This window comes from Ascaphus truei, chromosome 7, assembly GCF_040206685.1.
Source record: "Ascaphus truei isolate aAscTru1 chromosome 7, aAscTru1.hap1, whole genome shotgun sequence".
NCBI classification, from domain to species: domain Eukaryota; kingdom Metazoa; phylum Chordata; class Amphibia; order Anura; family Ascaphidae; genus Ascaphus; species Ascaphus truei.
In genome coordinates, this window is record NC_134489.1 from 15,412,706 (window position 1) to 15,425,741 (window position 13,036).

The 13,036-nt window shown below is 41.5% G+C and overlaps 1 protein-coding gene across 2 annotated transcripts in view; it reads right to left on the reverse strand.

The window, feature by feature from the left end:
- Positions 1 to 10,969: 10,969 nt before the first annotated feature.
- The window catches only part of LOC142498732 (cytochrome P450 2G1-like), a 38,757-nt gene continuing 36,690 nt past the window's right edge, over positions 10,970 to 13,036 (reverse strand). For both annotated transcript variants that reach the window (XM_075607068.1, XM_075607067.1), the window contains 2 exons: positions 12,623 to 12,764; positions 10,970 to 12,039 (listed from right to left, as the gene is read on the reverse strand). In XM_075607068.1, coding sequence (XP_075463183.1) covers positions 11,855 to 12,039; positions 12,623 to 12,764 — 327 coding nt within the window. In that variant the 3' untranslated portion in view covers positions 10,970 to 11,854. The remainder of the gene's footprint in view (positions 12,040 to 12,622; positions 12,765 to 13,036) is intronic.

Genomic DNA, 13,036 nt, shown 5'->3' on the forward strand with positions numbered 1-13,036 from the left:
GTGTGTGCGCGTGTGTCAGTCAGTCAGTGTGTGCGCGTGTGTCAGTCAGTGTGTGTGTGCGCGTGTGTGAGTCAGTGTGTGTGTGCGCGTGTGTGAGTCAGTGTGTGAGTGTGAGTCAGTGTGAGTCAGTGTGTCAGTCAGTGTGTGTGTGTGTGTGTCAGTCAGTGTGTGTCTCTCTCTCTCTGTGTTGTGTGAATGTCTCTCTGTGCTGTGCCCCCCTCCTCCTCCCCCCCTCCCACTACCCCAGGCAGAGCTGCGGACACGGCTGTGTGTCCTGCTGCAGCCAGCCCCCCGGCGACACGGTGGTCCCGTTACCGCCCTCCTCCCGACTCCCACTACCCCCGGCGGAGCTGCGGACACGGAGCTGCGGACTCCCAGCCCCCCCCCCCCGGCGACACGGTGGTCCCGTTACCCCCTCCTCCCGTTACCAAAGCAGGAGCGACAGGGCAGGGGGTGGAGCATCGGCCTCAGATAGCTACCCCACCACGGAGCAGCGTACTCCACGGCGGGCAGCACCGCAGAGCCCGTGCCGGATGAGGGGAATTAAGGGACCCCTTAACTGACTGACAGCCCCTCAACCAATCGTCAACGGCGGGACGCGACAGCCAATCACCGGTTGCCTCGCAGCAGCGCTCTCTGCCAACCACACCACACACACGAAACCTGCCATCAACAACATGGCTATGGACAGAGCCTCTGCGCATGCGTTGAGGACGGCTGCCGGTGTGGAGGAGTGGGTGAGGGAGAGCGGCGCCGCCGCATGTCAGCGGCTGTGTGGGGGATGCGTCGACAGTTAGATGTCAGCAGGCGCGAGCAGCGGGCGGGGAACGGTGTGTGGGGAATGGTTGTAATGGTGGCCGTTAGGAGCGGCGCCGGCGGCTATTGCCGCCGCCGCTGCATATGTCATCGGCCGTGTGGGGGGAGCGGTGCCTATTAGGAGCGGCCAGAACACAACCCGGCCTCACCTGCCAGCACTGTGACGTCAGCACTTTGACGTCACATCCATTTCATTTTCTGCACCTACAATCCATTTTTGTGCCATTAGGGATGAGGTGCCACTAAAGAAGTTTCACTTCAAAAAAATGGTTTTAAAAGTACACAAAGTTTTGTATTTTTATTAAAGTAAGGTTCAGAGAAAGTCATTCAGTATGGATAAAAATCCATTTGCATGGGAAACAGGGGCTACTCCGCCCTCTAAGCTTCATAGGCAATCCAGGATATGGAGGTGTTAACCATTTGTTAGCAAGGGGGCGGGGGAGAGAATTTCAATAAGCCGTCTTGGCAAATGGCTGCTCTGCCCAGACTGAGCGGCGCCAGGTAGAGTGGACGGGCCTCATACGCAAAGCAGCCAAGGTGCAAAGTTGGCACATGCCCAGAGCAGACTGAGAAGCCCCTCTGCCAGGTTTGAAAAGTATTGGCAACTCCGTGATAGGGGGAAGGAATTATTCCCACAGTAGATTGGCTGCATGGGTTAAATATGGGACTGTTTAGTGCATAAGAAACCTTGCACCCCATCAGGAAGGAGTTTCATCATGCAGTGAAAGATTCCTCCTGTAATCAGACTTAACATCGTAACTAGTACGTGTATTTTTCGTTGTAATTGTAATCAAGCTGTGTATATTCATTCTGTAAATAAATGACCATTTATTTTATCTCTTGCTTTGCTCAATCAAAGGATCTGGGTATTAAGGTGTTAAAAGTGCTGGTCTCCCATGACAGACATATGCATGTTGATCTGGGAACACAATTAGGTAAATTCGCTGAGCTGATGGTATTTAAGAGAGGGAGTGGTGTAGCTCGTCCGACGGCCCGTCCACATACTCACACTACACCTGGCACTACTAAATGGATAAAATGCCCAGGAATCCCACGATCCGTGGGATGATTGCCAAAATCACCGGTCAGTTCTCAAATCCTTTGCTTGATAACTGTGGATGTATCACTGAATATTTTAGGCTCACTTCTCTTTGCCTTCAGCTCCTTCATTGGGGAATACTCTCACACAGCTGACCTACACTAATCTGATGACGTGACAGACTTTGTGGTCTATACTGTGATGGCAGATACAATAGATTTGTTCAAAAAAAGGTTGGACATCTTTTTAGATGGGAAAGGTATACAGGGATATACCAAATCAAGTATACATGGGAAGGATGTTGATCCAGGGATTAATCCGATTGCCAATTCTTGGAGTCAGGAAGGAATTAATTTTTCCCCTTAATGTTTTTTTTTTGTTTGCCTTCCTCTGGATCAATAAGTAAGTATAGATACAGGATAAAGTATCTGTTGTCTAAATTTAGCATAGGTTGAACTTGAAGGACGGAAGTCTTTTTTCAACCTCATCTACTATGTAACTATGTAACTATGTAACTATACCAGAACATTTATTTTTGCTTGCTGTTTTAATAAAATTGTTTTACATTTGATAACTCTACACACTTTTGTGCTCTATTTTTTCTTTTGTACACATTATTATGGATACGGTTAATCGAGCGGTGTGCAAACAGGGAGGCGTGGCCCCCAGGGGGGGGCGCGAGAATGTCTGCGGGGGGCACGGGTTTTAAAGAGACCCTGCGCGCTTCCAGAAGGCACTTAAATTAAGTGCCGGGGAAGCGGCGAAGACCTCTGTAAACTGCAATTAACTTTCTTCTGGAGACGCGTCGTCATGACGCTGACACTGGACCAAGGTAAGAGACAGGGGTGGGGAGGGAGAGGTTAAACGCCAGGAGGGGGCACAGGGAAAAAGATTGTGCTCCCCTTGGTTAATCCACTTAGAGCAGCATTAGCCCGAGTTGTGGGGCCCAGCATACCTGCAGAAACCACCCGAGGGCCCCAAGACCCCCATGGAAACCACCCGACACACCTGTCGGGATGACCCGGGGACCCCTAGACACCGGCAGGGACCACCCGTGGGGCCCACATGGAGACCCAAGGAGCCTAGCGGGGACCACCTAGTGGCCTCCAGACACCCTTGGCTACCCCCTGGGGTGCACTGTGGGGCCTGCGGACACCCATCAGGATCACGGGGGTCCCCCGCCGGCCTGGGGTATTAATCGTGTATATAAAAAAATAAATCATGGTTTTACAGTATGGAGGGGGGGGGGGCAAAGGGGGTGGATGGTGTGTTCACTAAATATGATAATGTTTATTGGGGGCCTAGGAGTAGGTAGTAGGGCTGTTGTGTGTATTGTTTTTATTGTAGTTAGCGGCTGTTGGTGAAGGGGGTGGGTGTTTAGGCCTTGCGAGTGGGTAGCGGGAGGGGTTAACCACTTCATAACCATAGCGGCATTAACCTCTAATGTAATTAAGGGGTTAAGTCCACCCACAATCCCCCTGCAAGGCCTAAATACCCACCAAGGGCAAAATACCACCATCACCCATCCACGCTGCCCACAATAAGCCTGGCACTGGTAGTTAACCCCTTTATTGCCTTAACGGTTAGCCGCTATGGGTTGTAAATGCATTTTTCCTGCATCGGATGCATGCCGGGGGTCTCCGGTGCTGGTATTAATGGATATCAGCTCCGGGGAACCCGGCATCAATCTGATGCAGGAAAAGGGCCGGATTTTTCTATGTGCGTCTCGCTGCTCATCCCCACCTTCTTGCCAACTTTTTTTGCCGATGCCATTTGAAGAGAAATTCTCCATTATAGATCGTGGGAGATCAGAGGACCCAGCTGTTTGGCAAACACAGTCAGAGGAGGCATTTAAAGACACACACTTTCTACTTTTGACCTTCCAGATTGCTGTGTGTAAGTATACAGTAAGTAAGCTATTGTACAGTAAAAAAAGGAACCGGCTGCGCTAACCACTACAAATATAGAACCACAGTATAAAACCTTAGGTGTGGGTTAATATCTACACATAAGGGGCTGCCTAGGATACAACAACTGGTCAGAACAGTGAACAGAGAGAGGAAATGTGTATCTAAAGGCGCCTAATATCAATAAAAAGGATATATAAAAACCAAGCCTGTTGGACGATCAGGAAATGGCTCCAACTGATGTGGATGTGCTTAAAATAAGGGAAAAGCACAATACATAGCGTAATACTGTATGGTTAAAGACAAAAAACATACAAAACAAACCACATCTATTATAAATAACAATCAGCTGAGAGATCAACAGGTGAACAATTATAAATTTCAATTTAAAACATTTAATAAAACATATAATAAAACATGGAACATAAGAAAAAAAAAAAAATGTGATTAGGACAATGAAGTTAAGTCAGGTCGACACACTGCAACAATGGTGAAGATAGTTGAAATGCCCACTCACCAGATAGATGATACAGGCAAGCGGTGGATAAATTTGAGAGTATCCCCTCTCTAGAGTGAAACTGCCTCTGCTCCGGGATTTCTCCAAACGTGGGGGGTGCACACACCAGACGGCGTGTGGGCTGGTAGCCCCGCTCGGTACACCAGGGAGATCATGCAGCTATTTCCGGATCAGCTACGGCAGATTCGTCTGGCACTTCAATGTGTATTTCAGCTTACAAACGCTGATTCGCCACCAATGTCGTGGAGGGGGAGAAATATCAACCAGTGAAACAGTTGTGTCTCCTTTGCCGCCCTACGCGTTTCGAAAGCAGGCTGCTTTCTTCTTCAGGGGTTATATTGAATGTGTCCTCGAGTGTCCATTAAATAGAGAATCCATTAATTAGTAAATTTTCACCTGCAGTTTCTTGCACATGCGCATATGGACAGTCTAAACAGTCAATGGTCGCGCTGTGGTAATATGCACATGCGCATTGATTTGTCCATAGCAGTAGTGTTCGTGCTGCTAGCATTGACAGTCTCAGCTGATACAAACATATAAAACATACATGACTAATCTAAAACAACCTGATATACAGGGATATTATAGAAAGTGATACTAGTGCTTGGATACCTTATTGGATATCTATTATTGCAAGATAAAGGTGCTTGAATCAAATGTGTATTGTACATATAAAAAGTGCGTGATGGAAGTTAATATGATGTGTGTTCCCATAACATTATAACATGTGTTTTGTACATAAAGGTATGCTACTAATAAAGTGTTATCATAATATATAAACAATTTTACCATGCAATATATTTGAGCTTGTGAAAATGTGATTTATACTTATAAATACCTATCTTTATTATTAAACTAATCGTGTGTGTGCTTATTTATGTATTATAAATGTGTGGATACTTAGTGTTATGAATTATAATAATGTGCATATAACATGTAGTGACCATACAGTAAATAACATTAAATAATGTCATTAATTTTAGATTATATTTAACATAATATTTTAAACAATGTATCGGTTTTAGTTACCCAAAATTGCAAAAAATTACCAAAAGTTACCAAAACTTGTAAGAAGACAATATTTAGCTAAATAGCAATATGAATACAGTGCGAACTTAACTACAGGCATACCCCGCATTAACGTACGCAATGGGACCGGAGCATGTATGTAGAGTGAAAATGTACTTAAAGTGAAGCACTACCTTTTCCCCACTTATCGATGCATGTACTGTACTGCAATCATCATATACGTGTATAACTGATGTAAATAATACATGTGTAACAGGCTCTATAGTCTCCCCGCTTGTGCACAGCTTCGGTACAGGTAGGGAGCCGGTATTGCTGTTCAGGACGTGCTGACAGGCGCATGCGTGAGCTGCCGTTTGCCTATTGAGCGAGATGTACTTACTCGTGAGTGTACTTAAAGTGAGTGTCCTTAAACCGGGGTATGCCTGTATATGAATGCAGTGCAAGATTAACCAACTAAAAATGCCTTTAAGTCAAAATCTACGTTGAGGCCTAATGGGGAAAGTGTGCGTAATTCATAAATCCAAAAGGATTCTCTCCTCCCCAATAGGCTCACAACGTTACCTCCTCTCCAGTTTGGAGTAATGTTTTCAATTGCAATACACTTTAATCCTGTAGGATTTTGTCGAAGGAAATGATTTGATACATTGTGTGTTGTTAAACCTTTTTTGATATTATATATATGTTCATATAGACGTCTTTTAACTGATCTTGTGGTCATGCCCACATACTGCAGACCACAGGGACATTCAAGCAAATAAACTACATATGAGCTATTACAAGTAATATGTTGTTTAATATTATAATATTTTTAGAGTGTTATTTGATACAAATGTTGATTTTTTTGTACTATATTTGCAAGCTGTACATCTATTGCAAGGAAAATATCCCCCACATGGAATGTTCTTACGGTGAATTGGTTGCAGCGATGGGCAGCTTGGAGCCAACCTTTGTCCTATATTTGGTGCTTTTGTGAATATGATCTGTGGATGTTCTGGCAATATGCCCTCTAATTCCTTATCTTTTTTTAGGATCGGCCAATATTTTTTAAAGATTTTGCGTATATTGGGTGCCATTTGGTTAAACTGGGTTATGAATGCCAAATTAGAAGTGTTATTAATTTTTTTCTTTTTGTATTTCAAAAGATTGGATCTGTCCATCGCTGCAACTTCAGTTATTATGTTGTCTAAATCCTGTGGGGGATACAGGCATACCCCGCTTTAAGGACACTCACTTTAAGTACACTCGCGAGTAAGGACATAGCGCCCAATAGGCAAACGGCAGCTCACGCATGCGCCTGTCAGCACATCCTGAACAGCAATACCGGCTCCCTACCTGTACCGAAGCTGTACGCAAGCGGGGAGACTATAGAGCCTGTTACACATGCGTTATTTACATCAGTTATGCACGTATATGACGTTTGCAGTACAGTACATGCATCGATAAGTGGGAAAAAGGTAGTGCTTCACTTTAAGTACATTTTCGCTTTACATACATGCTCCGGTCCCATTGCGTACGTTAATGCGGGGTATGCCTGTACTTCCTTTCTATGAATTTGTTTTTAAGATCTTCAGCTTGGATGTTAAACGTGTCTAGATTTGAACTATTTCTTTTCAATCTAATGAATTGACCTTTTGGTATGTTCTTAACCCATGATGGATTATGGTGACTATGTGCATGTATATAGTTGTTTGATTGAACAGGTTTGAAATATGTGCTCGTATGTATACAGTTGTCTTTAACTGATATAACTAAATCTAGGTATTCGATTGAGGTGGTGCTAACTACAAATGTAAATTTAAGGTTATAAATGTTATCAGTCATGTATGTTTTAAATTCCTCTAACTGTAATAAAGTGCCTGACCAAATAAAAATAATGTCATCGATGTAGCGCCGCCAGAGCACCAAATTTGCGCCATGTGGACAGCCGGACCAGATGTGTTTTTGTTCCCAGCTCCCCATGAATAAATTAGCATAGCTTGGTGCAAATTTGGTTCCCATGGCGGTGCCACAAACCTGTAAATAATACATCTTATTGAAGTAAAAAATTGTGAGAAAGAATAAATTTAATACCTAGAATTAGAAAAGTTTTAAGTTCTGTAGAAATGGAAGGGTCATTATTTAGTGTGTCTAAGATAACCTCACATCCTTATTCGTGATTTATGATGGTATATAATGAGTTGACATCTGCTGTAACAAAATAGTAATGAGGTTGCCATTGAATGTCTTGTAGGGTCTGCAGTATGTGGGTTGTGTCCCTTAGATATGAAGGTAATTGAATGACATATGGTTGTAATTGGTTATCAATGTACTGGGACAGATGGGAAGTTAAGGACTGAATACCTGATATGATGGGACGACCGGGGGGAAATTGTAAATTTTTATGTATTTTAGGTATTATATAAAAGATAGGTAATTTGGGGTATGAGTTATAGAGAAAATCAAACTCCTGTTTGGTAATGATATGTTGGTCTAAACCTAATATTAAAAAATTAAACAGTTGTTGATATTGAGTAGTGGGGTCAGAGGGGAGGGGTTGGTAAGTGGACCTATCTCCTAGGATTCTAAGTGATTCCTCTATGTAATAGGATTTGTCCATGATTACCAACCCCCCCCCCCTCTTTATCAGCCGGTTTTATAATGATAGTATCATTTGTTTCTAGTGCACGTAATGTATGTTTTTCATCAATACTGAGATTGTCATTTTTGATCTTAAAATTGCGACTCTGGGTCTCCATATCATCTGTGACCATTTGGGCAAATGTGTCTATAAAAGGACCACTCACAAATTTCGGGGAAAAAGTAGACGGATTTTTAAATTTGGTACTATTTTGAGATGTTGTTGTGATGGGCAAATTACTATTAGTATCAATTTTAGACAAGGCATCTCTGAGGAAGTATTTCTTGAGGCACAGTTTACGTACATAGCGTTGAACATCTATGTATAATTTGAAACTGACAGGGCCTGTAACTGCTGCAAAGGATAATCCTTTGGATAAGAGTTTACTTTCTTTGGATGAAATGGGGTATTGACTGATATTGAAAATATTATTGTACCTAGGTTTAGATGTCAGTGTTTTTGTACCTTGCCCATTCTTTCGACCTCCTCTCGTTCCTCTAAGGTGTTTGTTCTTTTTTTGTGATGTACTCTCTTTTCCCAATATATCCCTTATTGCCTCTCTTGCATGTTTGGGATCCCTGGATTGTCTCCAGTCTAAAAAAGAGAATGTAGCTTTCTCTTCTTCACGACTGTGGGTGGGGAGATGTCGTTCTCTGTCTAAATCAATCAGAGGTTGATATTTATTGTGATGATGGTATTGTTCAAATATATTGTCAATATCATTCTCTGGTTGATTAGATAATGGAATGGGAGGAGCAGGAGGGGCGGGAATATTAGATTTAGGTGTTTGATTACTCAAATTTGATTTAGATTGTGTATGTGTTCTTTCAGGCATCTTTGGAGAAATAAATTGCACAGGATCCGTTGAAATGTCTTTAATACTAGGAATGTTTTTTCTATAATGTTGTGGTATTTTGTGAGAGTAATCCTTTGGATACTGTACTTCTCCTTGTTAGATTTATATCTTTCATTTTCTTGTTTAGGTTTTTTCCAATTCCTGTAACATCCAGTTACATAATCTATTTTGTCCCTTTGGAACTTTGTTTGTTTGGAAATAATGGTATCTTTTTGCAATTTATCCATTTTGTTTTTAATTCTATTCTCTAACATGGGTAATTCGCTATTGTCTTTATATTTATCAAAATACCCTTTCATATCATTGATTTCTTTGTCTAGTGTTTGAAGACAAACCTTTCATTTTGATATTAGCAAAAGCATAAGTTCAAATTAACAATTATCGAGTATGCGATTCCATTCAAGAATAAATGTTTCACTCTGAAAATCTGTGGTTGGCTTTTTAAATAGCCTGAGACCTCAGGGGATCCGTTTTTGCTCCACATATTTCTCAATTGTAATCGCATCCCAAAGTTGTTTGTTTTCATTCACAAGTAGTTTTTCTAATTTGTCTGCCATTTCTTGCATGTCATTTGTAACATTATCAACCACAATAGGGATTTCTTCATCTGAAAATATACTATTAATGTCTATGTTTCTACTAACTCGTTGAGCAAATAGTTGAGACATGATTGGGCTGGAAAGCTGCTAGCCTAAAAGGGGAAAGTCACAGGAAAAAAAGGAACCGGCTGCGCTAACCACTACAAATATAGAACCACAGTATAAAACCTTAGGTGTGGGTTAATATCTACACATACGGGGCTGACTAGGATACAACAACTGACCCCCTGGTCAGAGCAGTGAGCAGAGAAAGGAAATGTGTATCTAAAGGCGCCTAATACCAATAAAAAGGATATATAAAAACCAAGCCTGTTGGACGATCAGGAAATGGCTCCAACTGATGTGGATGTGCTTAAAATAAGGGAAAAGCACAATACATAGCGTAATACTGTATGGTTAAAGACAAAAAACATACAAAACAAACCACATCTATTATAAATAACAATCAGCTGAGAGATCAACAGGTGAAAAATTATAAATTTCAATTTAAAACATTAAATAAAACATATAATAAAACATGGAACATAAGAAAAATAAAAAAATGTGATTAGGACAACGAAGTTAAGTCAGGTCGACACACTGCAACAATGGTGAAGATAGTTGAAATGCCCACGCACCAGATAGATGATACAGGCAAGCAGTGGATAAATTTGAGAGCAGCCTGCTTTCGAAACGCGTAGGGCGGCAAAGGAGACACAACTGTTTCACTGGTTGATATTTCTCCTCCTCCACGAGATTGGTGGCGAATCAGCGTTTGTAAGCTGAAATACACATTGAAGTGCCAGACGAATCTGCCGTAGCTGATCCGGAAATAGCTGCATGATCTCCCTGGTGTACCGAGCGGGGCTACCCGCCCACACGCCGTCTGGTGTGTGCACCCCCCACGTTTGGAGAAATCCCGGAGCAGATCCAGTTTCACTCTAGAGAGGGGATACTCTCAAATCTATCCACCGCTTGCTTGCCTGTATCATCTATCTGGTGAGTGGGCATTTCAACTATCTTCACCATTGTTGACCTGACTTAACTTCATTGTCCTAATCACATTTTTTATTTTTCTTATGTTCCATGTTTTATTATATGTTTTATTAAATGTTTTAAATTGAAATGTATAATTTTTCACCTGTTGATCTCTCAGCTGATTGTTATTTTAAGCACATCCACATCAGCTATTGTACTGTGCAATGTGTCACAGTGTGGAGAAATACTGCGCAATGGTCTGTCTCTCTTGATTTTCTCCACAGAATCATCATTATTTGGATCAAGTATCTGGATATTCCCTTGATTAACAGGACCTGTTTTCATACATTATCTAGGGACTGGTATCGTAATTGTTTCTGTTTTCATTGCGCCAGGGACTTGAATATTTTTGTTCTATGTCTGTATTGACAAGTTTTGGAAAGACCTGTCCTTCTTGTCCCTTAGGATGCCAATTTCCAATCAACGATTGTAAAACACACTCCTCCTAATTGGTAACTTTTTCAGTACTCCTCATTTAGGAGAAAGTCACTCATCAAGTTGACACTGTGCTTCTTGAGTTCCACTTTATTTTGATATCATACTATCACTGTTATAAGTTTGGAATCACTAAATAGGTTACACATCGATTTATTATTATCACATATAATAGTACATTGGGTACTTATATCTCACAGGTTAAATTTTTAGACGAAGCGCTTTTCATATGTTTTATTAGTTTAGTTATATTAGCACAGAACATAATTGAGTGTAAAGAAAGGATGAACTGGATCATTATCTCAATGGAATTGTGCGTTCAATCTATAAGTAGGGCCTAAAATACTGAGTGATTGCTTTAGCAATGTAGGAATAGATCATGCTGTCTGATCTAATAAGATGGTTCCATGAATCTGTATGAATCCCCTTCACAAGAGCAAGCTTATTATCATATCTAAAATAGGCAACCAAGGAATGATGTGAGGGGGTGTTTATACTGAATTTGCAATAAACTGAACAGACACCAGCAATATAACTTATGGATCATGTGCAAAATGATAAATACCAGATTTAATCAGCAAATGAAGTTCAATAGAAAGTAAATGGATTTGTTTCATGTAATAAATCTGGTGTTATATTTCTTTGTCCCAGTTTAACAGCCGAGAGAATTTGATAAATAGACCCTATTGTGTAGAAGCTTTGACGAAAGATTATTATTAGCTTTGCAAAAGTAGACGATAAATGTGAAATGCTCAATATAAAATATCACATTCTATGACACACCGCTTTGTTAAGATCTATGTTAAACTCCAAGTAAAGAAAGTATGTAGCAAGGATTGCAAAGTCACAGTGATCTCTAAAAAGCCCAGGAGAATTCATAACTACATTAACATTCTTCCTGCACAGAAAGCTATTGAATGATTTTAGAATCAGGGTGGTCACCGGAATAAAATTAAAATGGTGTAGCACCTCTCATTAGCTATATATAGCTCCTTTAACGGTTGGCACTTGAGCCTCATGTGTTATTCCCGAGGTATGAAGCTGATTTTGAAAGAGGGGGGCAATGTTTCAAAGCCACATTCTGCAGGGCTGATGTCCAGGTCCTTTGGGTCAACAGTCGTCTTCAGTTTGAATTTCTGTAGGATGGTGGCAAAGAATATGAAGAGCTGCATGCGCACTAAACTCTCACCGATACACATCCTCTTCCCTATGACAATGACACAATATGAGAAAGATTGTTAGTCAAAGACCCCTTCTAGTGTAGGATGGTGTGGTGGTGCAGTGATCCAGAATGGATACCACATCAGAGTGATACAATGTCAGAGACAGAAGGGAGCTATGGGACATACTGTACACTTTGATTTACTGAAGTTCGATGCTGGATATTGCACCCTGATCCAGCAAACTGCCATTGACTTGAATGGCAAGTAACAACAGACCTTCGTGAATTTGCCCATAGAGCCTCTCCCTCCCACTGCAGGGTTACCCAGTGATAGAAATATAAGTAAGCTATGGGACAGAGTCGGTGCCTCCCACTGCAGGGTGACCGTGACACAGACAGATGGGATCTAAGGGAGGGACATGGAGTCTGTCACTTCCATTGCATGGTGACATAATGACAAAACAGAATGGAGCTACTGTATATGACATTAGGTCTGTCCCCCAAACAGCAAAGGGACACAGGTTGAAGGGAATTATGGGACATTAAGCCTGTCCTTCTCACCGTATGGTGTGCGGAAATGACAGACTTAGAAGCAGCAGCACTGTGACATAGGCACGTACTACTTTACCTGCTGAAAATGCCAAAAATCCATTGTTTTTCTTAAACTTTCCATTTTCGTCCAAGAAATGTTTGAGGTTGATTTCGTCAGGAGTTTCAAACTGTGATGGATCCCGTAAAACAGTCCCCAATATGGGCAGCATATCGGTACCCTAGAGACGAAAGACTTTATTCCACTGACAATCTCCAAACATTACCAATGTGGCTTAGCGGTTAAGCCATTGGTTATTTATACGCAGGGTTGTGGGTTTCATTCTTCCTCTTACTTACTGTATTTGCACTTATCTATACTATTCTGGTGGGGCAGCAGATGAATATGCTACACATTATATTGATACTGAGTATCTGTAAATAAAAATAACCTCAAAGTATTTTCTTACATCCTATATACCCAGCCCATGTTTTCAAACTCCTATTACTATAC